The following is a 25,877-nucleotide window of genomic DNA, read 5'->3' as shown; positions in this document are numbered from 1 at the left end:
GTCAACCCGATGACAACCCATTTATCTGAAAAGTTGGGTTGGGTTGAAAATATCCACCCATTTACATAAAAAGGTTGGGTTGGGTTAAATCTTTAACCTAATTAATAAATGGGTTGAACCTGAACCCAACCTAGGTCGACCCATTGCCAGCTCTAGAATAAGCAGATAAGATTTCTTTGATATACTTTTGTTGATTAATCACCATTCCATTTGCAACTTTATTAAACTCTATGCCCAAAAAATAATGAAAATGATCCAAATCCTTGATTTGAAATTGATCATGAAGTGAATTTTTGAGAGATTGAATCTCCATGTCATAATTTCCGGTGACTAAAATGTTATCAGCGTATATTGCTACAATGAAAATGGTGGTAGAAGTTTTATTGATGACAGGATAATAGTAATTAGTTGATATTTGATAACCTTTAATAACAAGAACAAATGAAAACTTGTGATACCATTGTCTGGAGGCTTGCTTCAGACCATATAATGACGTTTTAAGCTTGAAAACAAGGGAAGATGATGGAAGAGAAAGACCAGGTGGAGGTCTCATGTAGACTTCCTCATAAAGATCTCCATGTAGGAAGACATTATTTACATTAAATTGATGTATAATCCACCCTCTTTTTACAGCAAAAGAAACCATACATCTAACAGTTGTGAATTTCACCACTGGTGAAAAAGTTTCATTATAGTATATCCCATGTTTTTGAGTGAACCCCTTTGATATTAATCTAGCTTTACGTATTTCCACAATGACATCTACTTTGTATATGATTTTGAAGACTCATCTACAAGCTATTGGTTTCTTTCATTTTGGTGATTTTAGAATTTCCCATGTATGATTTGCATCTAAAGCTATCAACTCTTTCCTCATGGCTTCTTCTCATTGAGGTTTACCCTTAGCTTAATGAAAAAAATCAAGTTTAATTTCCATTATTGGTAATTGAGATGCAGTTTTGGTAACAACGACAAAAATACTATGAGATTTAGAACTGAGACCAATGCATAAATTTGTAACAGTGTGAAAACAACTTGAAGATGCATCTGTAATAGCACTATTACAAACATAATGTTGAAGATGAATGGGTGGCTGAGATATCCTTTTTGCTCCTTAGTAAAGGTTCTTGAATGGGTGAATCATGTAAAAGAGAAGCAGATGAAGAGACATTGTTATCAGGATCATAGACAATTTGTTTCAGGGGTAAAATGGGGATTTTGAATATCAGAATCAGAAATGGGAATAGGAATGAAAGAATCCATAACTGAAGGTAAAGATTGACCGATGAGTTTAATGGAAAGATATTCTCAAAGAATTTGACATCTCTTGAAATAGAAATAGTTTGGGTTACCAAATCTAAAACCTTGTATGCTTTCTGACCATGAGGATAACCAATAAAAATGCAGGGGGGTTGGCACGTGGCATGGACTTGTCTCTTCCATTTGGCTAATGATTGAACATAACACAGACAACAAAGCTCCTTAATTGATCAAAAGCAGGTTGTTCTTTATACAAAATTTGAAAAAGACTTTAACCATTTAGCACTTTTGATGGAATTTTGTTAATCAGATGAACTCCTATCTTGATACAATCATCCAAATATGCAATTCCAATCCCTGACTGAAAATAAAGAACTCTTGAAGTGGCTAAAATATGTTGAGGTTTCCTCTCTACAAACCCATTTTGTTGAGGGTTGTATGGGGTGGATTTCTGATGTACAATACCATTATCTTGAAAAAAAAGAAATTCATTATGAACTTTAACCCAATTCCATAGCATTACCAGTTCTAATTACTTTGATCATTATGTTGAATTGAGTTTTGACCATTTTGATAAAAGATTTGATAAGATGAAAAACATAATGTTTGTGTGACATCAAATGAGCCCATGTATGCCTACTGTGATCATCTACAATGGTAATAAAATATTTATAACCATCATGTGTAGCATGTTTATATGGACCCCACACATCCACATGTATTAAGTCAAAATGATTTTTGGTCATAGTATCAATGATAGAAAATGGTAACTTGTGTTGTTTAGCTTTAGCACAAACAAGACAGGAATCAATATTCAACTCGATACATTTAGAGGAAACAAGAGAAAGTTCTCTCAACTTTGCTAAAGGGATACGACCTAGTCTATTATGCCACAACATTGTTTGATTATGAGAAGAAAGAATGAATACATATATTTGACAAGACAATGAAGAAGGAAAAACAGAAAAATTGTAAACTAAGGTTTTCTTGATTTGGTGATGATCAAACACGTACAAACCATTGACTCTCTTGCCAAGTATACCAAGAGTGAAACTACTCTTCAAGCAAGGGTCCTGGAAGAGGCAATTTTCATCAATGAAAATTATAAAAGTGTTAAGATGAGAAGCGAGTTTAGGAACACAAAACATGGTTATACTTGATGCGAACAACAACAACATTCTTACAAATTATTGGCTGATTTGGAAATATCAACCAAGAAAAATAATATTTTTATGTAATTGTTACATAGTAGTTTTTTTGAATTTTTAATAGAACTAGCAAACAAAAATTAATTATATTGGTTGACTTTATAACCCAATTAATGCCTTCTTTATAACCAAATTAATTATATTGGAGAAAAATTAATCTTTTAAGAAAAAATTGATTGGACGTCCAAAATGTTTAACATCTTAAAAAACGTTATTTTGTTTATTATGAATGTGAGCATTTTCATGATAGAAATTGCAAATATGTTATATTGTTAGCGGTGTTTGTTTTGAGAGAAATGTAAAATCAAGAAATCTATTTATATAAATAAATAATAAAATAAAAAAAAAAAGCCGTAAACAAAATGAGTAGAAATATATCACCGGAATCAATTTACAAGTAACCGTACTTGAATTAGTATTCGACTAAGAGAAGTGGTAACACTCTTAGCTCCTTGCTACATGAGTTTTTCAAGTGTCACCTTATTTTTCTCAATTCAATTTAGTACTTAATCTTAGCATTTGGTAGGGAGTGGTAACACTTATAGCATTTGGTAAAATATCATATAATTTTTTTTATTATTTTAAATCAGATTGCAATCCGGCCAATTCCCTTTCCACCACTCACATTGCACAATTCATTTCTCTCTCTTCTCGCGAAAATTGCAACGAGTCGGAGGTAGCGAGCTCTAGGGGGCGGTGTTCTAGTGTGTTTGGCAAGCTTGGCGACCGGAGGTAACAAGCTCACTCTGTTTAGTCTTACAATCACGAAATTTGTACAAAGGCTATAATTTGTAGTGTTCTAAGACATAATTTTTTAGTACGGATCAATTCAAGATTGGATCTTGAATTTGACGAATTAATACAATGTCAACATGAAATAAGTGGAGAACAAGGAATATAGTTTTAGAATTTTGTGTATTTTTCTAACCCTAAAATTTGAAAGATGTGTGATTTTTAGACTTTCAAATTGACTGTTAGTACGGATCAGTTTAAAGGATAGAACTATCAATTCAAGATTGGATCTTGAATTTGACGAATTAATACAATGTCAACATGAAATAAGTGGAGAACAAGGAATATAGTTTTAGAATTTTGTGTATTTTTCTAACCCTAAAATTTGAAAGATGTGTGATTTTTAGACTTTCAAATTGACTGTTAATAACTACCAACTGAATCTAACTACTATAAGTTTGATAATTAACAAGTCATTATAAAAATTAAAATAATTAAATAAAAATTAATTTCCTGGATATTTCAAATCTTTTACAAAAAATTGTTTTGTGCTTCTGTTCAAATCTATTTATTACAAACAAATTCTTATATTTCAAATCTAAAAATGGTGTTGTTTACAATTTCCCTACAGATTTTCCTAACGAATTGTTTTCAAAAATACAAATAAAGAACGGCAAAGAAATACAATGATTTAAGTACCACTTGCTTATTTATTTTTATAAAGATTAGATATTTTATATAAGAACTATAACATATGTTTTGAAAAAGTTGTGAAACCCCATTCTTGATTTATGATGTTAGGTGTATCGTGTACAAAATAAAGGTAGCAGCATATCGTGTCTTTACATGTTAGGTTGTCCACTCCACATGTATATGGTTTTTAATCTAAGACAATCAATTGCTTTGAGAAAAGGTTAGTGAATACGTGCATTGAATTTGAATAAAAAAGAAAAGGAATAAAAGACAAACAAAACTTAAACCAGATTGTGTACGACTGCACGAGTATAATGAATACATGCATATGAAAAGTTAAACTTAACGAATTCAAAAGAGCATCATTTACTAATGGAAAATTAACCAAAACATTTTTTTATTTCTACACTTTCAATTTTTTAAGGTTAATAAGATATGTGGATAACCAACATTGTAATTATATATATATTAGTCGATAAATTACATAAAATGTTTACAAAATATTATTATAACCGGCAATTAAAAGTTTCCCGATTACTTTTGGTCATTTTCTTTTTTATATATACACATTTGACCAATAAACTTATATAACATGTTAAAAAACTCATAACAACCAATAATTAAACGTTTTAATTGATGGTTATAACGGTGAACATAAATTTAATTGTTAAATATTTTAAAAGAAAAAAATACTTGATGTAATTAGAAAAAGGAAATGTTCCTGTAACCCATTAAACTTATGTCTATGACTCCATTTGGTCACTAAAGTTTTTTTTTTTTTTTTTGCACAATTGGTCATTAAGCTTACAATTTGTCCGCCTATTAAGTCACTTTCGTTAGTTTTTAACAGATATCCGTTAAATCAATTTTTCAAAATTACATGAATGGTCCCTATGTTTTCAAGTTCTTTCGTGTTTGCTCCTAGTCCAACAACACACATACAACCAATCTCTCCCGCATCTCCTATATTTTTTTGTGGTTAGTTAGGCCTGATGGATGTTATCTCTATGCCTTTAATACTCCATTTCCATTGTACTTGGGAGAAAATGAAATCATGGCCTTGAAGTGTGTTGACTCTTTGTGTTTCTATAAATCTATGTATTGAAGCTTGGTTTATATATATAACAAACATAATTACAATGTTTCACATTAGATGGAGATTTCATTTATTTATTTACAATATTATTTTTACTTTTACAATATTGTTACATGCCTAGGAATAGCAAATCATTAAATAAATAAATAAAAACCAAGGTATGAAGGTTCACTTATTTTCCACAACGCATCGTTACTATTTTTCTATCATTTGGTTTTCTCCTTTAAAGTTGTGCTCTAAAGGATGAATCATTCGGTCATTGCAACTCGATGCAGCCCTTAGTCATTATCGATATATTCTTCAATGGAGATATTTTGTTATTTGACTCCCATAGGCCATAGTTCTTAATTTTATATTCCTTAGTGTCCATAAATTTGTCTAGTTAATATCATTTGTCTTCTTATATATTAATAAATATTTAATAGTCTTAAAAAACAAATTGCATAACAACAATATCTAAGTCAATACTCCAAAATATTGTCACTTAAAAAACCATGTAATGGTTTTAGCTTAGGGAGGAGGGAGTCATTCCCTCCCAACCCACTGAACCCACTGCCACATCACTTTTTCTCTATTATTTTTCTTCATCTTTCCGAACCCACAAAACACGGAAATCCTATCTTTTTGAACTCACTCAACCCACTCAATTAAAAAAAAATACAAAACAATCAAATGTAAAATCTTAATTAGCAATAGAGTTATCGGCGGTACCACTCCCGCTTCAACGAGTGGGTTGATTGGTTTCACTAACCCACTTCATCATTTCTCTCTACTTTCTCTTTCTTATTTACTCTTGTACCATGTGTTTTAAAACTTGTACCTTAGTTGTTTTGTATTTTTTTTGATTGAGTAGGTTGAGTGGGTTCAAAAAGATAGGATTCCGTGTGTTGTGGGTTCAGAAAGATGAAGAAAAATAAAAGAGAAAAATTGATGCGGCAGTGGGTTCGGTGGGTTGGGAGGGAACGACTCCCTCCTCCCTTACAGAGTTCATAAATGTATTAACAATGATGATAAATTTTTAGTTTTTTATCTGCTATTAAATGGAAGCTTACACATATGTTTTTTTACTACTAAAGATTTTCTAAACCAAACACGAAAGAACTTGAAAACATATAAACCGTTTGTGTAATTTTGAATAACTGATTTAATGGAGATCTGTTAAAAACTAACGAAAATAATTTAATAGACAGGTCCATTATAAGTTTAATAACATAACTAGAGGGTTACCCCCGCTCTGTGGGGGCAGAATTTCAATCTCATCTAGCTAAAAATAAATCAGAATCGGTGCGACACTAAACAGAGAAAGATGCTCGATTGGTTATTTCCTCAGATGTCATTGTCTCCACCTATTCAATAAAAAAAATTGGCTTTGAATTAAAAGGGAAAGAAACAAACAAACTCACTGAAATTGAAATTGAAATTACATCAACTCCCATTTGAAGATTGTTGTTGATCAAATAAAGGTCAACAAATTTAAGGGAATTTGAGACACCTCCGGATATGGAGATATGATTGTCTTTTATCATCACCATATCAAATAAACCCATTATGTGATTCTTCCCTCGACCTATCAATACGTGTTGGCGTGTTAGTAAAAAGATCATATAAAAAATTAGGGTTTATGTAAATAAGATCAAAGGGTAAAAAAGTAAAAGAACACCGCCCAGTTATCCTCCAAACATAATGCTAGTACAGTTTTTGTTGTTTCCAATATGCATGCAGGGTTTGCAGCTTCTGCCATCGCCTATAACAGTTAAAAAAAACTAATATTTTTTTTAATGGTTATAGATTATTATGTAGTATTATTAATTTTTATAAAGTTATGGAGATGTTATTGTTACCTTTGTGAGTGTGGCAATGCAACTCATTCTTTGCATAAGATTTAGCACAACTCTCTCGGCTAACACAATACAATATGCTCTTCCTAAAAATGATTAAAAATTAAAAATCAGTATATCATCTTGCTAACAGCAAGAAATAGCAACCAACGTGTCTTCTTACCTGCGTCGTTTACTGGCGGACCCCGGTTTATGTACAGTCATTATCAAGACGAGCTTTCAATATCCAGGATCTATGGCAATCCACAGTACTGTTTACCTGCGTCGTTTACTGGCGGACCCCGGTTTATGAAAATGCACTTAAAAGAAGACACATCAGCTATCAAGTCTAGCAAGATCGAACACATTTCAAGAGATTAAAAATAAAAATAAAAAATTGGGCCTTAAATATCCTAACCAAAACAAATAAACGTCAAGAAAAATGGAGATTAGTATGTGCTAAACTGTTATATTATGAATCTAATAATTGCAGTGAATTATTTGTCTATTTGGAGATTTTTGTGTATCTGTTAAAAAAATGTAGTTTTTCAGTCATTGGTTTGCTCACTACTCATGTAATTACTATTATGAGTGATTATGTATTTAAAAATATATTTACATTGTGATAAACATATATGTAGACAACATTTCTTGAGTACCTCTTCCCTCTTCCTGAAATTGGCTTCCCTAGCTTGCAGCTTCTCTGTTTGTTCTTGAAATCCTTCAAAAATAACCATAAAAAACCAACAATTGTTATTAAAAAGAAGCCACAATACTTCAGAAATAAACATATAAAGAGAACCTATAACCAAAATTATAGGTGGGTAGTGATTAAGCAGAGGATGGAACAATGATCTAAGATAGTGCTATTTTTTTCAACGACTAAAATCAAAATACAATCTTTGATGTTTGCCTGCTCTAAAAGAAAGAAAGTACACTGGTAAAGTTGGTTATTAAAACGTTATATTTAGGCATATTTTAAAAAAAAGTAAATAAAGAAAATAAAAGATGAAAATAAAATGTTATGTATAATTTTTTTATAAAAATCAGACATTATCAGAATAATGTTTTAGTGTTGTTTTCCGGTATGCCATCTAGACTTCTGATGCATCAACAGTGGAGTCAAGTTCCCTGGTGTTTTTTCATGGGTGGTCCAAATAAGAGGTAAAGATTTAAAGGGTTCTCGCAAAAGGCTGCAATAACTAAATTTATTAAGTTTATAACAAAGTGTAGGTATGATAAAACAAATATCCTTTTTATGCCACATTCTCAAAGGGGTGAATTCATACAAAATTAGACCCTATGACAGCCGCTTTCAAGCAGGTATTTGATGTGCCTTTTGAAAGTAATCATCTCCATTCTTACCTGCGTCATTTACTGGCGGACCCCGGTTTGATTGAAATTTTGGATCTTTCCTAATTTACTCCTGTGTTTTGTATTATACTGTTTCCATTACAGAAAAATAACATCCACTTAATATGCTAATTTTTTTTCCTTTCCTAATTTACCCCTGTGTTTTGTATCCTACTGCTTCCATTTGATTAACCACGTCATAATTTATTCCTTTTTTATATTGAATTTTACTGTTGTAGTTCTCTATGAAAAAGTTTACTATTTGAAGGATTGGTCATCCTGTTATTGCTATTTCAACTGTCCTACTGATTTCTTTTTTCGTAATTTTTTTTATCATTTTCTACAGATTAAACTTTCCACATATACCCCTCTCATAAAATAAGTTGTTGGATACTCTCATGCGATTGATTTATGCTTTTTAAACATTTCCTACTTTGCTGTTGTCACTAATAAGAAATTATTAAAACAGAACCACCAATATTCTCCAAATGATTAAATAGGTAGTATACAAAATCATACCTTTAATGGACTGCAAGTGTCCTCAGAACAAAGAACAAAAGGCGAAGACAGAAGGTTGGGCGTAGCTTGAAGAATCAGTCCAATCAGTAGAATCCATTACAGGCGAATAAGGCAACCATTTATACCGTAAGCGGTGGTAAACAATTTGTTGATGCAATAAGGCAACCAAACAACATCAGTCTCGATATAAATGAAAAACCTGTCAAATAGAGCTGCATCAATGTTTTTGGTGTTTACAGGCATTTTATCGAACAGTTGGTGTACATTATGAAAGTTACTTTCATATCTCATAATCATGTGGGTAAGTATAACTGAATTGTATTGTTGGGATACAAAGTGTAAACATGTATTTGGCAAAAAAAAAAAAAAAAAAAAAACCCGTAAGCTTTCATGTGAGGTTTGGACCGATTGGTACCTTTCACCTGGCGAAGGTTGCAGATCAATGGGAAAAGTTGATGCTTCCTTGTTCTTCGATGTCGTCAGGTGGCTGGGATAACTAAAACTCCCTGGCCCCTGCGCCTATGCCGCCACTGGTCGACACTGTTACAAACGATCGCTAAAGTTGGAACCCTTCGATTCTCCACTAAACAAATAACAGAGGAGAGAGGGTGAGATAAAAAAAACGAAGAACAAAAGGAGGGAAAAAGCAGTAGAGTAGGAAAGGAAAGATGATGGAATCGGCTCTAGAAACACAGTTGAAGACAGCAAAAGAAAGCAGGTGGGTATTACTAAGGGAATTTGTAATTCGCCTAGTTCGACCTCGAAGTTGGAGACCATCTCGGCTTTGCAAATCGACCGATGCGCCTTCACTTTTCCCTCTCTTTCGTTCGTCTGCTTGCAGGCGTTCTTCCGACTAAACGTGAATTGTGGATAGTAATAGAGAGTTCAGGAAGGACGGAAGATATTTCAAAGAGGAGCGAAAGAAAATCGGGAACATTGTAGAAGATACCGGATGAGAGAGACACTGGGGGAAGATAATGACGCCTTAGATTGCTAACACGTATACATAAAGAATATACATAATGTCAAAAAATACCCTAAAGAATATACATAACGTCAAAAAAGCCAGAAAACGACCCAGGGACCATTTCTGCCAAAAAAATGGCCAGTTCACTATTCCTTTTCTTCATAACTTTAATATATATATAATAATATGCAAATATATATATATATATATATATATATATATATATATATATATATATATATATATATATATATATATATATTTTAGGGATCAAATCTAGCCATAGATATAAGTTTAATGGAATACATTCGTTAGGAAAATTTGTAGCCAATATTTAATTGGGCCTTATATCAGAACACATTACAAGAGGGCAGAAGTCCAAATATTGGCCCGTATTTCAATTTTCTTCACATATTTCCGTTAACTGTTAAGTTCAACTCTCTGGACGACTGTACCCCGCCATTTTTGTCTGTCACAAAGCTCGCATTCATCAATGGAGTCTTCCTCCTCTTTTCGATTCATACCCCTCTTGATTCTTACCCACACCATGTTTTTCAATTTTAAACCAGTTGGAGTTGTCCATGTTCCCCAAGATCTTTATACTAGACCAGGAAATAGCTCTGATCTTTATACCAGATCAAGAAATAGTTCGATTTCTCCTCCTCCTCCTCCTCCTCCACCACCACCACCACCACCGTCTCCATTTCTTCCCCCTCCACCACCTCCACTGCCTCCTTCTCCGGTTCCGGCGCTGTTCGTAATTGGTGACTCTTCTGTTGATTGTGGGACCAATAATTTTCTTGGAACATTTGCACGAGCAGATCGTCTTCCTTATGGACGTGACTTTGATACCCATCAACCCACCGGAAGATTCTCCAACGGAAGAATCCCTGTCGATTATCTTGGTAATTAACTACTTTTTACTTAAACTTTTATGTTAGCTGAGAATACGGTTGTTATTTGGTTCCATTTTATTTGTGCGTTTTGATGCTCTTATTATTCATTCAAGTTTTCTGTAACAGTAGAAGAATCTGATTCATGTTTATCGTAGCACGATCGTTGATTTTCTTGGATTATTTGTTTGGCAAAAAAATGCGATTCCTGAATGTTTATACTTTTTCTTCTATCTCGGGTTTCAAGTTCTTAGAAATTTAAAAGATAATCAAAGCTAATTTAGTGGATGCAGATCAGGTGTTCGATGAAAAGCTTCACTGATTTACTTTCTTGAATAATCTTGTTTTTCTTCCTTATTGTGTCACATATATCAATTCACATCAAACAAAATATCTCATGTTTCTTGAAACTTTCTTGATCAATACCATTTTTCTCATCTTCCCAAACAGCATTACATCTTGGCCTCCCATTTGTCCCAAGCTTCTTAGGTCAAAGTGGTTCTGTTAATGACATGAAACGCGGGTTGAATTATGCATCTGCTGGTGCTGGAATCATCTTCTCCAGTGGATCAGAACTGGTAAAAGTTTTTATCAATTTATGTATTCCAAGTTCCAATTTTTATAAATTTTCTGGCTTTTTGCTGTTTTGTTTTATACATAGATTCAAGAAAAATACCGTTTTATAATTTACAGGGTCAACACATATCTTTCACTCAGCAAATTCAACAGGTTATGGATACCTTCCAACGGTTCATACTAACAATGGGTGAGGCTGCAGCATCAAGTCTCATCACAAACTCCATTTTTTACATTTCAATCGGGACTAATGATTACATACATTACTATTTGCCCAATGTATCCGATGTACAATCCAAATACGTCTCATGGAAATTTACACAGTTTTTAGCCCAATCAATGAAACAAGAGATAAAGGTTACAACAACCCTCCATTCCATTTCTTACACAGAACAATAAGGTTGTACTGTGTCTGACGTGCATTGGACTGGGATCAAGACTAATGTCAATGACACAAAAATTATAACTTTTTGTCACGCCAAAAAAGGCGGAACAAGATGGGACATGGATTTGCTCTTGATCTCTCATCTGTACAAAAGACGTAAATACCCTTCTCATCTTTATCATTAAAAATAGTAAACAAAGTTTGTCTAGCCTAGTCATGTTTTGTGTAAGAAATGCAGCCTTGGGCTGCATTTGTTATTCAGGATAGGACTGGACAAGTTTTCTTTGGGGCTATTTTCAATGATGAGGATGAGGAGGGTATTTATGTCTTTTGCACATATGAGAGATCGAGAGTGAGTCCATATCCCATCTTGTTTCGCCTTTTTTGGCGTGACAAAAAGTTATAATTTTTGTGTCATTGACATTAGTCTTGATCCCAAGTCCAATGCGTGTCAGACGCAGTACAACCTGTTTTGTTCTGTTACAGCTTTATGGTGATTAATGTTGTAGTTTGCGGTGTAGAATTTGTACAATGCGAAAGTGAGGCGAGTGGTGGTGATGGGACTAGCTCCAATCGGGTGTGCCCCATACTACCTATGGCAATACAACAGCACAAATGGGGAATGTGTGAAGGAGATAAACAACATGATAATGGAATTCAACTTTGTTCTAAGATACACAGTGGGAGAGCTTCGTAAAGAACTCAACAATTCCAACATCATCTTCTGCGATGCATATCTTGGTTCCATGGACATCATGAAGAATTTTGACCAATACGGTAACACAATTTTGACTCCAAAACTATTCGGAAATCAAAGATCTAAAATTCTAAATCTTGATGATTTTTGTTTTAGGGTTTAGCGTGATGAATTCTGCATGCTGTGGTTTAGGACGATATAATGGTTGGATCATGTGTATATCACCTGGAATGGCTTGTGAGAATGCTTCAGATCATCTATGGTGGGATCAATTTCATCCCACATCTGCTGTGAATGAGATTTTGGCAGAGAATGTGTGGTCTGGATTGCATACGAAGATGTGTTATCCAATGAACATGATGGATATGGTAGCTCAGAGGGGTGAATAGGGAAATTTTCTATTTTGTTAATGTGTAGGTGTTGTATGAAAAATTGATAATGTACATAGATTACATATCTCTAGAAATTAGTTGCATCAAGTGTAAATTGGTTAGCATTGATATGAAAAGAAAAGTCAAAATCAATCTCAGAATTGTTAAACACACCCCACAATATGCAAATTTACGTCTTTAGAATATTAACATGTCCTAAACAACAATTTCCAAAAAAGAAAAGAAAAAAGAAAGGGAAACATCTCTTCAAATTCCGATTCCGTTGCTATTTATCTAATTCCGTTGTGACAAATGGAATGGAATTGAGTGAAAGATCAAGGCTTGACACGTTCCCTAATGAAGTGCTCCAAGGGTTGAATCTCGCCAGTTAATGCAGAAGCCTCAGCAACAGTGACTTTGTTTACACAGTGAGAGAATGAAAAGGGTTCCCCTGGGATTCCGAGTGTGAATTCATTAGATATATCTGCATCTGATACAGCTTTTCTTGATGTCCGAAGCTTATCACTGCAAAGTCATTCAAGAATGTGAGTAAATTACTGTTTTACCCTTTTCATTTACAACACAGACAAAACAAGTGTTGTCTGGATAGAGGGAAGAACATACATTTCTTTCTCCAGTTGTTTTCGGATGAACTCTTTTGTATGTGCAGTGACTTTATCCACCTTGTTGCAAAGGATAAGAAGTGGAATTTTCCTCTTGACAACACTCGATTTTGTTAAAATGTCATAGAGATACCTTTTTGCAAACAAAACAATATATGTTAAGATTAATATCCATAAAAAAACACATATGGGATTAAGTTTTAAATCATAATTAAAAAAATAAATTACTCTGAAACAGCACGACAATTGGGCAAGAATTCCACAGCATCCACAACAAATACTAAGCCAGCTGCTCGAGGGACATATTCGTCCAATTTAGGGCGCAAACGTGAGTGGCCAGGAACATCAACAAGGTGAACTGCCTTAATCTTGCCTTTCTGCAAAACAACATATTACGAATTTGCCCTCGTTTAGGTTTGTTAAAGTGTAAAGAAAGTAGTTTGTTTACCTTGGAGGTCTCAGAATTGAGGACAAAAAGACCCTCATTGGGTTCCATTGATGTGACAGTGCCTTGATGAGAAGATCCATCACGAAGCTGTATCAAGATTGTGTTTTTGTTAAAAAAATAAACGTTGTTGGCATCAATATGATTTGAATAAAATGTATCTTAAATAGTTTTTTGCTGTGATTATTTATTTACCTGGTAAAAAAGAACAGTTTTCCCACCTCCACTAAGCCCTGTGAGTACAATGGTGTTGGATATTGTATGCTTGAAAAGGCGTACTGCAAAGAGAATCAAGAAATGAGGTATATTTTATAAGGAATAACCATGTAGATATGCAAACAACTGCTACATTATGTTAAGATTGAAATATCAATCCTTGAAAAAGACTAGTTGTAAGATTTTGTGTCTAATAACCTTTAAATACCTCAAACTTACATGAATGAAGGAGAGATAAAGTGTAGATTTCCTAATGTTAGTTAACATGAAAGCTAATAAACATCATCAAGCACTTAAACGAACATGTGTACAAACATCCAACAGTTTAATAGTAAAAACTAAGCAAAATATACTACAGGTGTTCGTATTTTGGAATAAGCATATCCACAAACTAGAAAATTACTAGCAACGAAAACGATCTGATGGAAGGAGAGAGTAGTGAAATTACTTAAGTAGATTAAAAAGGTAGTGATGAACACGGCTCCGACTGCAATATAGATCTGAATTGGAGGGATCTCACGAGCAAATTCTTCAACACGACGAACATATTCCTCCCCTTGACGTAAAAATGGTTGCAATTGAGCTTTTACAAGCTCTAATCTGTCCACATCCATCACTGCTTTACGCACAATAGCAAACTGATCCAAATTTTCAAAAATGATCAGCTAATCAAAACAAAATTGAAATTAACCTGGCATTACAAACAAAAATCCTATTTTGTAACCACGATTAAGAGATAGAGTAAAGAATCGTACCTTTAATTGACTAATCGAGTGCTCCGCCCAGACTCCAAACCCTAGGATTTTGACTGGAGCGTTCTTTTTGGCATTTTTTAACGGGTTTACTAATAATATAATTTTGATCGTCAAACAGATATCACTCTTTGAGTTTTTGTCGCTTGGAGCCCCTAAGGTGTTTTGAAATGTTATATTAAACCTTCAATATTCCTTTTTAGTTGGACTAAACTAGTAAGCTTTTGTCATCGAGTTATTCGAACTTGAATATTTGACTTAAGTTCGTTCAAGTCAAGCGAAACTTATCAAAATAATCAATTTAAGTTTGGAAATGGACATTGAGGAAAATATGGTAATGACACCTTTAAAAAAAAACTTATTATTTACAGGAAAATTTTCATAAAAGTCTCATTATTTTTAGAAAAGTTACGTTTTAGTCAAAAATTTGAACAGAAAAATCTCAATTATTTATTTTACACAAAAATATGTCATTCCTATTAAAAGAAAAAAAAATGAATTTTTTGTTAATTTGAGCCAAAATAAGATAATCGGAACTTTTTATGTTCAAATTTTTTTTGGGACTTAACCGTAACTTTTCCGAAAATATTAAGACTTTCTTGACAATTCCCGTTATTTATAGTCATTCCGTTGAATAGTGGTTCTTTGTGGCGGTTGATGGCTTAACTGGTACAATGTTTTTCCTTTGTCTCTTATGCTACCATTGATGGTCATGGAGGGAATGAAAACCATAATAACACTAACTCAAAATTGTCCAAAAAATTATCATCTAGGTTGTACATTACAAACGTTCCTCTAAATATGGAATCTTGTGAATTAGGTGTTGTATGGGAAAGTAGGCATTGTGGGCTTGTGGCAAATGTATACATAGCCTGAAAATTGTTCAAGCTGGGAAAGCACTTTGTTTTTTTATGTTTTTTTGAAGTTAGAAGATGACAATGTGCTTGGTGAAAAGATGTGTGCATTATGAGTTGGAAATCATCACATCTTTTCATCGGTGGCAATATTTTACCTTGAGGTTAAAACTCATGCTTCAAAGGAGGATAGAACAGTTAATAGTTGGTTGATAAGAATGTAACAATGAGTTACGAATGTACTCTAAAAAGACGTATGCAAATGTGGTCTTGTGTGGTAAAACATTTCATCTAACACATATTATATGATCAAATTTTCTGTAAATTTTATAAAAAACATTCTTTTTTGGTTATAGGAAGTGATTCGTACACAACTCAACTGCTTTTTACCATACACTATAATTTGTGTTTTATAAAGTTGTATTATACAACATTTTAAAACATAAATTATTATGTATAGAGAAAAATTATTGTGTACGAATCAACTTTTATATATATATATATATATATATATATATATATATATATATATATATATATATATCATTTAGTGCCATAAAAGCATTTTGATAATTACAAACCTGACACACCAGTTGAAACACTCGATGACAAGCTGATATGATTGAACTGTGATCGATGTTATAAGGGGTTTTCTATAAATATCCCCTTCCTTTTCCAATTCCACCCCCTTGATTTGATTTTTTGTCTTTTGTTGTTTTTTTTTTGTTTTTTTTTCTATTTTGTTTTTTTGTTGTTTTTAATTCTTTTTTAATTATTATTATTATTATTATTATTATATTTTGATTATTATTATTATTATTATTATAAATTTCGCACAAAATTTTAACATTCAGAAGACATTATAAATTCAAACAGCTATATAAAATCGGTTTTTAAATATTTTTTTTATATTTTTTAATTACGGACAAAAAAGTCGTTCGAATTTTATAATGTCGTGCGAATTTATAATGTTTACCGAATTTTAAAATGTCATCCGAATTTAATAGTAATAATATTAAAATATAAAATAAAAGGAAAAAAATCAAAAACAAAAAGGAAAAATAAATAAATAAATAAAAAATGTCAAATCAAAAGTAAAAAGTTAATTTGATTGATGTTAGGGGGTAAAATTGGTTAAGAGGGATACTTATAGCACAACCCTGTTATAATAGCATTACTAATTAACAACAATCCCATTGTTGTACTTGTGTGTGAGGATAATAAAATTAGTTACACTCTTATGGATCATGATTAGAAGTGGAAATCCACGGAAGCAATAGAATATTCAACAAATGTCTGTCCACCAGATGAAAACTAAAGTAAAACCTTGAAATAAAAACTAAAAGTAGAATATTTAACATGGTGAGATATTTAGTGGCTAAATCGAGCTAAAATTAAAATTGAGACTTTCATGGTCATTTAAGTCAAAACTCTCATTAAATATTAAACTATGTTATAAGGAACCAAGAAAAATGCAGGGTACAGGTGCCGCCATAACACAAGAAATTAACGTTGTTTTTGGTATGGTTGGGTGCATGTTTTGGAGAAATAAGCTTTAGATTAAAATAAATAGATATTGTGTAAATCTATGAATCATTACTATTTTTTTGCTTCAAGTTAATTTACATGTTATTAGATGAGTTTGTTACTTTAACTACAATGAATATATGTTAATTTATTGTTTAAACTTGGGATGATACAAATTTAGTAGAACTTAGAACTACTTTTTTTCTTAAAATTAGAGAACCAAAACCCAGTTTCTAAAAAGAGCTACAAAAATCAAATCTTTATAAAAAATAAAAATAAATCATCTGTGAAACAATCTTGAACTGCAAAAATGGCTAATGCTAAAGATTAATGTACAATGGCATGAGGTTATCAATAAAAAGACTCAACAAAAAGTCAAAGTAACAATTGTTGTAATAACGCAAGTCAAAACCAGAAACTTCCATCCCCAATCTGCCTTGCGTGTTTTCCGGTGATGTAAGTCATCGGAGGAGTTTGAAAATCGATCTGAAAGAATCTTTAAGGTGACAACAATGGTGAAAGAAACACTTGCAGACAACAAAGCATGCTCAGTTTTATCCAGGCTTTCTTCATCACTTACAACCTTCTCAAGTTCTTGCCTATCAAAAAAGTTGGCAAAGTTTTGCACCATTTAGCAACAATCCTTTTAGTCTTGTTACCAATATGGTAGTGTACTTTATTTTTATCCATAATAGCAGAGTACTTATATCGTTAAAGAATGTAAGTACACTGCTATTATGGATCAACAATAAAAAGGGTAAAATAGGTTGCGATTTCTTGCAAATTACCGAAGATGCAAGGGACATTTCTCAAGTATATAATGAGATATGAAATATGGTCACAACACTTTATGTATGCGTATTTTACTTCTTTCATACTACCAAAGGGTTTAAAAAGCAAGCTTAAAATTGAGTTTTAAATTTTCATTACCTAAGCATGATGTTTTCTTTGACTACTGATTCCAAAAGGAATGACACTGAAGCCTTCCACGACTCCAAATCCGCAATTTCTTTCTCCTGAAATCGTTAACCACGATCCTTAAATGATAAAGATTCAAAAACCAGTTTAGCTTGATCAGTTTCAGTTGATTTTTTGATTTTTAAAGACCAATTGAACCGTGTTAACACGGTTCAATTTGATCAGATTATGTGGGACCAACTGAAACTGAACTGTCTTTGGCGTCTGTACGCCAAAGACACGTACAAAGACAGTTCAGTTAGGTCTACTTGACAAACTTTTATTTAGAGAAACAACTAACCAAAATCTCTTTTACGGTTCAATTTGATCAGATTATGTGGGATCAACTAAAACTGAACTGTACGCAAAAGACACATATAAAGACAGGTCTACTTGACAAACTTTTATTTAGAGAAACAACTAACCAAAATCTCTTTCCATGGAAAAAGATTCTCAATTTCCGATCTTGTTTCCTCCACAAGCCCCGAATATTTCGCGATTTCTTTCTCAAGCTGTGGAACAACATCACTATGTCTCATGTTCACCCCGTTAATCTCCTCCTCCAACAACAAAAAGTTATTCTCCAACAATCGAACTTTTTGCATCAAAATCTTGAGAACCGCATCACCATGAATCCGCCCATTACCTTTCGCCACCGTTTCCGGAACTTTCAGTCCATCATCAACACCTTCGATCATATTCTTCAATTCACCATCGGTTTTCAGATTAGGGTTTGATAACTTTCTCTCCATCGATTCCGGTGACGCCATGATCAGATCTTCAAGCATCTTCTCAATCGCATCGACTCCAAATGCTTGAAAAACACTAAGCGTGCAGTAAAATTCCGACCCATAATGAGTAATCAATCGCAACATAACATATCTCGCCCATTTGGGTTCAGGTAATTTAAAGTATTGTTTATGTTTCACGTTTTCCGCCTCAAAAGTTCCGAGCTCATACCACGATTCCGCCGGAAAAACCAAACTTCCCGCCAATTCAAATTTCTTAAAATTCGAAGAATGGTGTTCAAAATTCGCGATCGTAATTGCATCAATTAAAGTCTCCTCTGCAAGCTCGATGACGACGAATTTCTCAGGAACAGAACACGGGTTTCTCAAATACATATCGTGATCTTCCCCCAAAATGTTGCTTGCACCTTTCGCTTCCTTATCGTGCGCCACCACCTTCGCGCCCTTTGACGCCGCCGCGTAGTTGTACTTGGTTCCATCGGGCTCCAGCCGGTGGGTGATGTTGGTTAACCCGCTTGGTGCACCGGTGACCTCTTTCAAATCACGATATGTTAGATGGGTTCGGCTTGATTTGACCTCTTCTTGTCTGTTTTCGAGATAAAGGTCTTGAATTTGTCGTTCACAGACGAATGAGGAATAACCTAAAACTTTCCAGAATACTTCGTCTGCTGAAGTTGTTTCTTCAAGAGGATTACCATCGGTTTCTTCCTCGTAAGACGTTGAATCGTTATGAACCCTAGAGATATTGAACTCTAAAAGAACCCTATCTGTATGATTTCGACCTTGATCTTCGAGGTATGGATATGAGCTCAAGTTGGTGAAGTTCTTGCTAAAAACACCTACATTCCCTGTAAAAATGAAGAACATAAAGGGACTATCTAATGGGGTATCACAGATTCTCAAAATATTACATGAACAGACCTTAAAGATCGTAACTTTATGCAAGAATTTAACAATGGGAGTTCATAGAATCAAGAAACAAATTATGGGTGTGTAACTTAACTCGAAAACCGCATATATTTTTATAAAATATTACATGAACGTCCAAATACCCTAAAGATCATCCTCATAGATGCATCAATTCATGCAAAGAAAATCAATGTCAAAAGATATTACGACAAATCTTTTTCTAAAACATACGATACAAGGCACCTCAAGTTCATGAAATTAAATAAATAGAATGATGGTTTCCAAAAGGGTATGACAAATTCTAATAATATTACGTAAACAAGCCCTAAAAATCATAACTTTATGCAAAGATTTAACAATGAGGATTCACAAAGCCAAGAAATAATACATGGGTATGTAACATAATTCGAAAATAACAAATATTTTCTTATCAAAATCGATAATTTATTGGAATTGCCTGTGAGATACCTCCATTGCCGTGATTGAGGCCAAATGTAGAGAATGAAATCATAAAAGGGAGCCAAAATGTGATGAATAAAGGCAACGAGAGCTTTAAAAAGCTATCTTTTTCATCTTTTTTGTTGAACAATTTGAGGTTATTAGGGTGAATTTTGACATCTGTAGATGGATCTTGGATGATGGGTTTCTTCATCTCTCATCAAAGTTGAAGATTTACGTAAGAGTGGACAGGAGAAGTTTACTCTGTTTTTCGATTCTAAAAGTAAAAGCACCCCCAAATCTTAATCGTACCCCACCCCTGTGGAAATATTGGCTCTGTCTAGACATGCACGATCGGTTTTGAACCCGATATCAGTTCTTGACCCGACTCGGAAAAAGACTCGGGTTTTTAAGGCCCGGTTGAGTTAGTGGTATACAATATGAATATAATAAGCACTATAATCATGATTCACGATAACAATCTTGTTAATCCGAATAAGGTTAAACTGTTTATTGCAATTTAAATCGCAATTATCAAATAATCAATTTCATAATACATATCCAAACACACATAAGATATTAAGTTATGTAAAGATAAACAATTCTAACCATTATACTTTCAACTCCAACTCTATAGCATACTACATGTTCAAATGAAAGATAGGTGATTACTATTATTTTGAGGTGGACGTACTCTTTTTTTCCTAACACACTTGTCACGACATTCCATTTTAGTTATTCTTTTATTTCCACCTCTTCCATCTCATAATACGTGGAAGAGAGGTTCAATCTCCTACTAAATATTCATATTTATCCTCTTATTTAGTGGATTATGACATATGTCAAAATCAAAGATGAGATGTTATGAGAAAAAAGAAGTGTATTACACATGTTATTAAGTCAAAGGAGCTCGAAATTAAAAAATAATAATAATTTTGATGTAAAAAACTTAATCGAACTCGAAAATCCTAATTTGGAATTCGGTGGTCATTAAAACTTTTCTTGAAAATTGAGGCTATTTTGTGATATGCATTTGCCAAAAGTAATGTTTTGGCGGATATCCGTTTATTATAACAAATATTATTATTCTTTGAATAACTAATTAGCAACTACAGATTAATACTCATTTGGTCATTAACAATAACAATTATCTTATAAAATACACAATTACCAGAAAATAGTTTTGACCTAATTCAACAAAAAATAAAATCTTGGATAATCTTGTGCATTTTAGAACCAACGTACAAACAATCATTCTAACGATTCTTCCAAGATTTCAACAAAACTTTCTATACAACAATCTAAACCCCGAAAGCCTCTCTCCCATAAAAATAAAAATAAAAATAAAAACCTTTGTTGCTACAAACTTGAAGAAAAATATGAATGCAATTTTTGTATTGGGGAACCATGAACACGTGTCATTGACTCAAGATGCTATACTCCATCTCAAGATCTTCTCCTTTCTTTTGTTTAAAGAAGGAAAGGCTCCCTGGATCACCTTCCTCAAGTAACCGACTTGTTGGAGTATTTGGCGGGTATTCATCAAGAATTAAGTCTATTTCATCCCCTGTCATATCCATTTGACAAAGAAGAACCTGAAACAATTCAACAAACAACAATTTAAGTCCCTTGTTTCTTTTTCTTTTTCATATCATTAATCATAATCAACATGAACCTCAAAGTCAAAATTACCTTTACGGTTTTGAGTAAAGCAGTATGGTGGCGCCTGAGTAAAGCAACGGTTTTTCCATACATGTTGGACATCAAATCTTCTGTTCTTTTTGCAATTTCATCATCCATTTTGAAATTAATTGATGGCTCAATTAGATCATAATGTTCATATAAAGAATCTTCAAAGTCTAGACGTGGGCCCACAAATTTAGGCTCCCTTCTCCATGGAGGTGGCTCCCCATGTATAACCATCGGGTTCTCCATGTTCCATCTGATAAAAACCAAACATGTCAAAAGTCTAAAATACCCTTTATTCTATCCGACCCAATAAAAGGGCAAATACGTAAATTTACATTGTGATGATTTTACGGGCGAGCCAAGTTGCATCTGCAAGGTACTCTACTGATGCCTTGGATGTATCCCTTCCAAATATCACCTCTTCAGCAGCTCTCCCTCCAAGTAAGACCTGTTCATGTAATCATGTCAGTAGTAGTAAGCATCATTAGGGGCAAAATGGTAATTTCACATTTTGATAATTTGACCTGAAGCCGGTGAAGCAACTGTGGTCGACGTTCAAATAAATACTTTTCATCATCGAGTCGATTGAATACAACTTGTGATAGTGTCTGCATGCATTATCATTTATCAATCAAGAAAAAAAGAAAATCATTAGTTAAAACTCATTACTTTAATAAAAAAAATAAAAATAAAAATTGAAAGTGAAAGTAGGTTGCTATTTCTTGAATTTATTTTTTACCTGGCCACGAGGATGAATTGAGATGCGATCACAGGGTTCAACATTTGCATTCTCAAATCTCCTTAAAAGATGGGAAGTCAAAGCGGTCCCCACTTCAGTTGTGGCTCGACGGCGTTGACCTTGTTGACCCAAATCTAATGCAACTCGTTTGGGGCCCACGGTCAAACGGTCAACGGCTTCACCAACATCTGACTGAAGGATCGACTCATGTTTGTTTCTCACAGCTACAAGAGCAGCCTCTTGGAGGAGCTGAGCCAATCTTGCACCACTCCATCCTGCAAGGGTAATTTCGTAATTTACTTTTTTTTTTTCAGATAAAAACAAACCATTAAACACACAAATCTTTCTTCTTATTATCTATCACTTCTTGAAACATCAAAATCAAATGTCAATCATACTAAAACTCATGGACATCACATTATACAATTACTTTCAACTGTTATGTGAGTCAATGTTTAGAGTAAATTACGAAAATGGTCCCTGTGCTTTCTGATTTATACCATGTTTAGTGCAAGATTGGAACTTTTTTTCAATGTTGATCCTTATTTCAAGGTTGTAGTGACCAAAATTAATATGAAACCTTGAAATAAGGACTAAAACTGAAAAATGTTTCAAATTTTGGAGTCAACATTGTAAAAAAGAAAGCACAAGGTTCATTTGTGTAAACTTACTAAAAAGGGGGAGAGATCAACAAAGCACATACCAGGGAGATTTTGGGCAAAAACAGATAAATCAACAGATTCTGACAACTTCACTTTGCGTGCATGCACTTGCAATATTTCCAATCGCCCTTTTGCATTAGGAGGACGAATTCTTATCTAAAAAAAATAAAAATAAAAACTTCAAGAAACATGTTCTAAGTTGCAACATGGAGTATTTTCAAGAGGGTATTTATGTAATTATCTCAAATAGCAAAGATCCAACCTTTCGATCAAATCTACCAGGCCTCAAAAGTGCAGGATCTAACAAATCCTTACGATTTGTAGCACCCAAAAAAATAACACCTTTTCCTGTATCAAATCCATCCAATTCTATCAACAATTGGTTCAATGTAGTTTCTCTTTCTTGTGTAGCAGCATTGTAAAGATCATCTGTTTTGTCACTAAATATTCCTTGACGCCTAATTATTGCAAAAAGAAAATATTAATCTACCGAATCTTTTTCTTTAATAAATAAATAGAAAAACACAATAAGGACATGAATGAATACCTTGTAGCTAATGCATCAATTTCATCAATAAATATAACAGATGGTCTGTTGACTTTTGCTCTTTTGAATAAATCCCTAATTCGAGCAGATCCAACACCAACTAACACTTCAACAAATTCTGATCCAGCCATTTGGTAAAATGGGACACCAGCTTCTCCAGCTATAGCTTTAGCCACAAGGGTCTGAATGGCATTTTACATAAAGATAATTAATCCTATTTCTCATAAAGAGTATGAAATAGCTTATAATAACCTACCTTGCCACATCCTGGAGGGCCCTCTAGTAGTACACCATGAGGTGGTTTTATCCCCATCTTGTCAAATAGTTCTGGATTCTTCAAGTATTTGACTAGCTAAAAAGTCAAAGATTTTATGAGGGATAATCTCATAATCATAATTGGTTTATAACAAATAGAACTAATTTCAGGATCATTCATAACTTTTAGAAGAAAAAGAAAGATTTTTACCTCTTGGAGCTCTTCGACTGCTATTTCAATACCTGCCACATCGCTAAATGTAACTCCAGTTGAACCCTAAACAAATGGTTAAAAGAGAATAAGAAATGAATAACACACATATCCAGAATTTGATCTTTGAAATAATGTGATTGAACATTAAGTAAAACTAACATCAACTCGAGCTTGTGGTTTAGACTGTGAAAATTCAATTCCTTGCCATATATCCTGCAAATTTGTTTTCAAGAAAACGAATTTCAAGATTATGAAGCATATGCATACACTGTAGAAAAAAGGGTATCTTAGGATTTAGATCATTAATCTTACCCATTTCCTGAAATTCTTAGGCCTTCTAGAAAGAGTGAAACGAACAAGAACAACCATCAATAAACCTACCAACAATATGGGTCTAGCTATTGAAAAGGCAGATGAAAAAACCCCAAGTCGATACATTTCATTCAACTTTGAGGAAATCCCGCCATAGAAGAACATGTCTAATATCGCATCACCCATTCTTTCCAAAACACCAACAACAACTTCTAAAGGAACGCTAAGCAGTGATTTTGCCATGGGCCATATGACATATGTGGTCCCTACATACACGAAACCGGTTGCTGCAAATACAGCTGAAGCTAAAAAGCCACCAACAACCACCGCAGCTGCTGCAATTGCAGCTGTCGCTGCACCAAGTTCCACCATTACCCTGCTGGATATTGATGAGGCGACTGGATTTGGATACTGTGGGAGCTTTCCCACCCATGTCATCGTTTGTGTCTCTATCTCATATTTGGGTCCATTATACTCATTTAGAACAGTTTGTACTTGAATATCATCAAGCTTTATTGACCACTTAGTCCTCCGCAAATTCTTGTCTCCCGGAATCTCTTTCAGCTCCACGATGAGATCCTTATGTCCATAAGCAACCTCAGCTTCATCTTTGAAAGTCAAAAACTTTATCATATCGGTCTCTATATACTTCTGGAGATTTTCAAAGCTCATTTTTGGCAACAACTGGAACTCCCTATCGAATTCGGCTTCTTCAGATAATTCCTCTACGAATATCTGTTCGGGAACATAAAGTTTCCCCTTTGATTTCCTCAGAATATCATTCAAATACACATCCTGTGAATAATCCACCCTATCTCCACTTTTGTTGTTATTCAACCATTTCGAATTTAGACTCTTAAGAATCTCCGAAGCACGATTACTACCATGACTCGTCTTCCCCAAATTCTCTTTCTCCTTCAGTGTATACAATTTATCACCAATTTTATATCTGGGCTCTATCTGGCAAGGGTTTTCCTTCAGAACCCTAGTTACAAAATCATCCTGTGGTGCACTATTATCATTATTCTGAGCCGAATCGGATTTTCGAAAGAATGCATGGGGAAAATGTAGTCTTTTTCTCCTGATTTCAATACGTTTAAAATCATTTCGAAGGGGAGTTTTGATAGGGAGTGAGGTATGGAGGGTAATGCTGGATTGGGAAGAAAAAGCCCCAGGTAATACAAATTTATCAGGTATCCCAATTTGTGTGGGAAGCATATTGTGTGATGAACTAGGGTTTATGGAATTTCAGGGTTTTAGAGAGAGTGACATGAGAGAAATTGCATCGTTTGCGAGATGAATTCCATGGAGGATTAACGGATTATGAAGAGACCGACTTCGAGCTCTCTGTTCTGCAACAAATTGGAAAGCGTAGGTTTATCCGGATCCGAATATTTAAACGGGTCATTTTAATAAATATCA

At 33.6% G+C, this 25,877-nt stretch overlaps 4 protein-coding genes across 4 annotated transcripts; 1 reads left to right on the top strand and 3 right to left on the bottom strand.

The window, feature by feature from the left end:
- Positions 1-10,000: 10,000 nt before the first annotated feature.
- Positions 10,001-12,652, top strand: LOC145120257 (GDSL esterase/lipase 7-like). Its single transcript, XM_079056074.1, has 5 exons — positions 10,001-10,550; positions 10,989-11,116; positions 11,232-11,471; positions 12,021-12,276; positions 12,353-12,652. Exons 1-5 carry the CDS (start codon positions 10,139-10,141, stop codon positions 12,583-12,585), a joined length of 1,269 nt encoding a protein of 422 aa, XP_078912200.1. The 5' UTR covers positions 10,001-10,138; the 3' UTR covers positions 12,586-12,652.
- A 96-nt stretch (positions 12,653-12,748) lies between these two features.
- Positions 12,749-14,740, bottom strand: LOC145120258 (uncharacterized). Its single transcript, XM_079056075.1, has 7 exons — positions 14,607-14,740; positions 14,300-14,489; positions 13,831-13,913; positions 13,639-13,725; positions 13,419-13,567; positions 13,192-13,323; positions 12,749-13,092 (listed from the first exon to the last, which is right to left on the bottom strand). The coding sequence occupies exons 2-7, from the start codon at positions 14,463-14,465 to the stop codon at positions 12,903-12,905; spliced, it is 807 nt and encodes a 268-aa protein (XP_078912201.1). The 5' UTR covers positions 14,466-14,489; positions 14,607-14,740; the 3' UTR covers positions 12,749-12,902.
- Positions 14,741-17,326: 2,586 nt separating this feature from the next.
- On the bottom strand, positions 17,327-20,319 carry LOC145120791 (SUN domain-containing protein 5-like). The gene is made up of 4 exons (XM_079056585.1): positions 20,068-20,319; positions 18,367-19,538; positions 17,915-18,000; positions 17,327-17,583 (listed from the first exon to the last, which is right to left on the bottom strand). The coding sequence occupies exons 1-4, from the start codon at positions 20,249-20,251 to the stop codon at positions 17,349-17,351; spliced, it is 1,677 nt and encodes a 558-aa protein (XP_078912711.1). The 5' UTR covers positions 20,252-20,319; the 3' UTR covers positions 17,327-17,348.
- A 910-nt stretch (positions 20,320-21,229) lies between these two features.
- FTSHI1 (FtsH extracellular protease family) lies at positions 21,230-25,870 on the bottom strand. Its single transcript, XM_079055212.1, has 12 exons — positions 24,456-25,870; positions 24,303-24,356; positions 24,141-24,206; positions 23,931-24,026; positions 23,675-23,856; positions 23,390-23,585; positions 23,169-23,283; positions 22,466-22,740; positions 22,251-22,334; positions 22,062-22,174; positions 21,730-21,979; positions 21,230-21,632 (listed from the first exon to the last, which is right to left on the bottom strand). Exons 1-12 carry the CDS (start codon positions 25,671-25,673, stop codon positions 21,456-21,458), a joined length of 2,826 nt encoding a protein of 941 aa, XP_078911338.1. The 5' UTR covers positions 25,674-25,870; the 3' UTR covers positions 21,230-21,455.
- Positions 25,871-25,877: the final 7 nt, after the last annotated feature.

Source organism: Lactuca virosa, chromosome 6, assembly GCF_052849685.1.
Source record: "Lactuca virosa cultivar CGN04683 chromosome 6, Lactuca_virosa_CGN04683_v6, whole genome shotgun sequence".
NCBI classification, from domain to species: Eukaryota; Viridiplantae; Streptophyta; class Magnoliopsida; order Asterales; family Asteraceae; genus Lactuca; species Lactuca virosa.
Note: the sequence above shows the minus strand (reverse complement) of the source record. Positions and strands in the feature narration are given on the sequence as shown.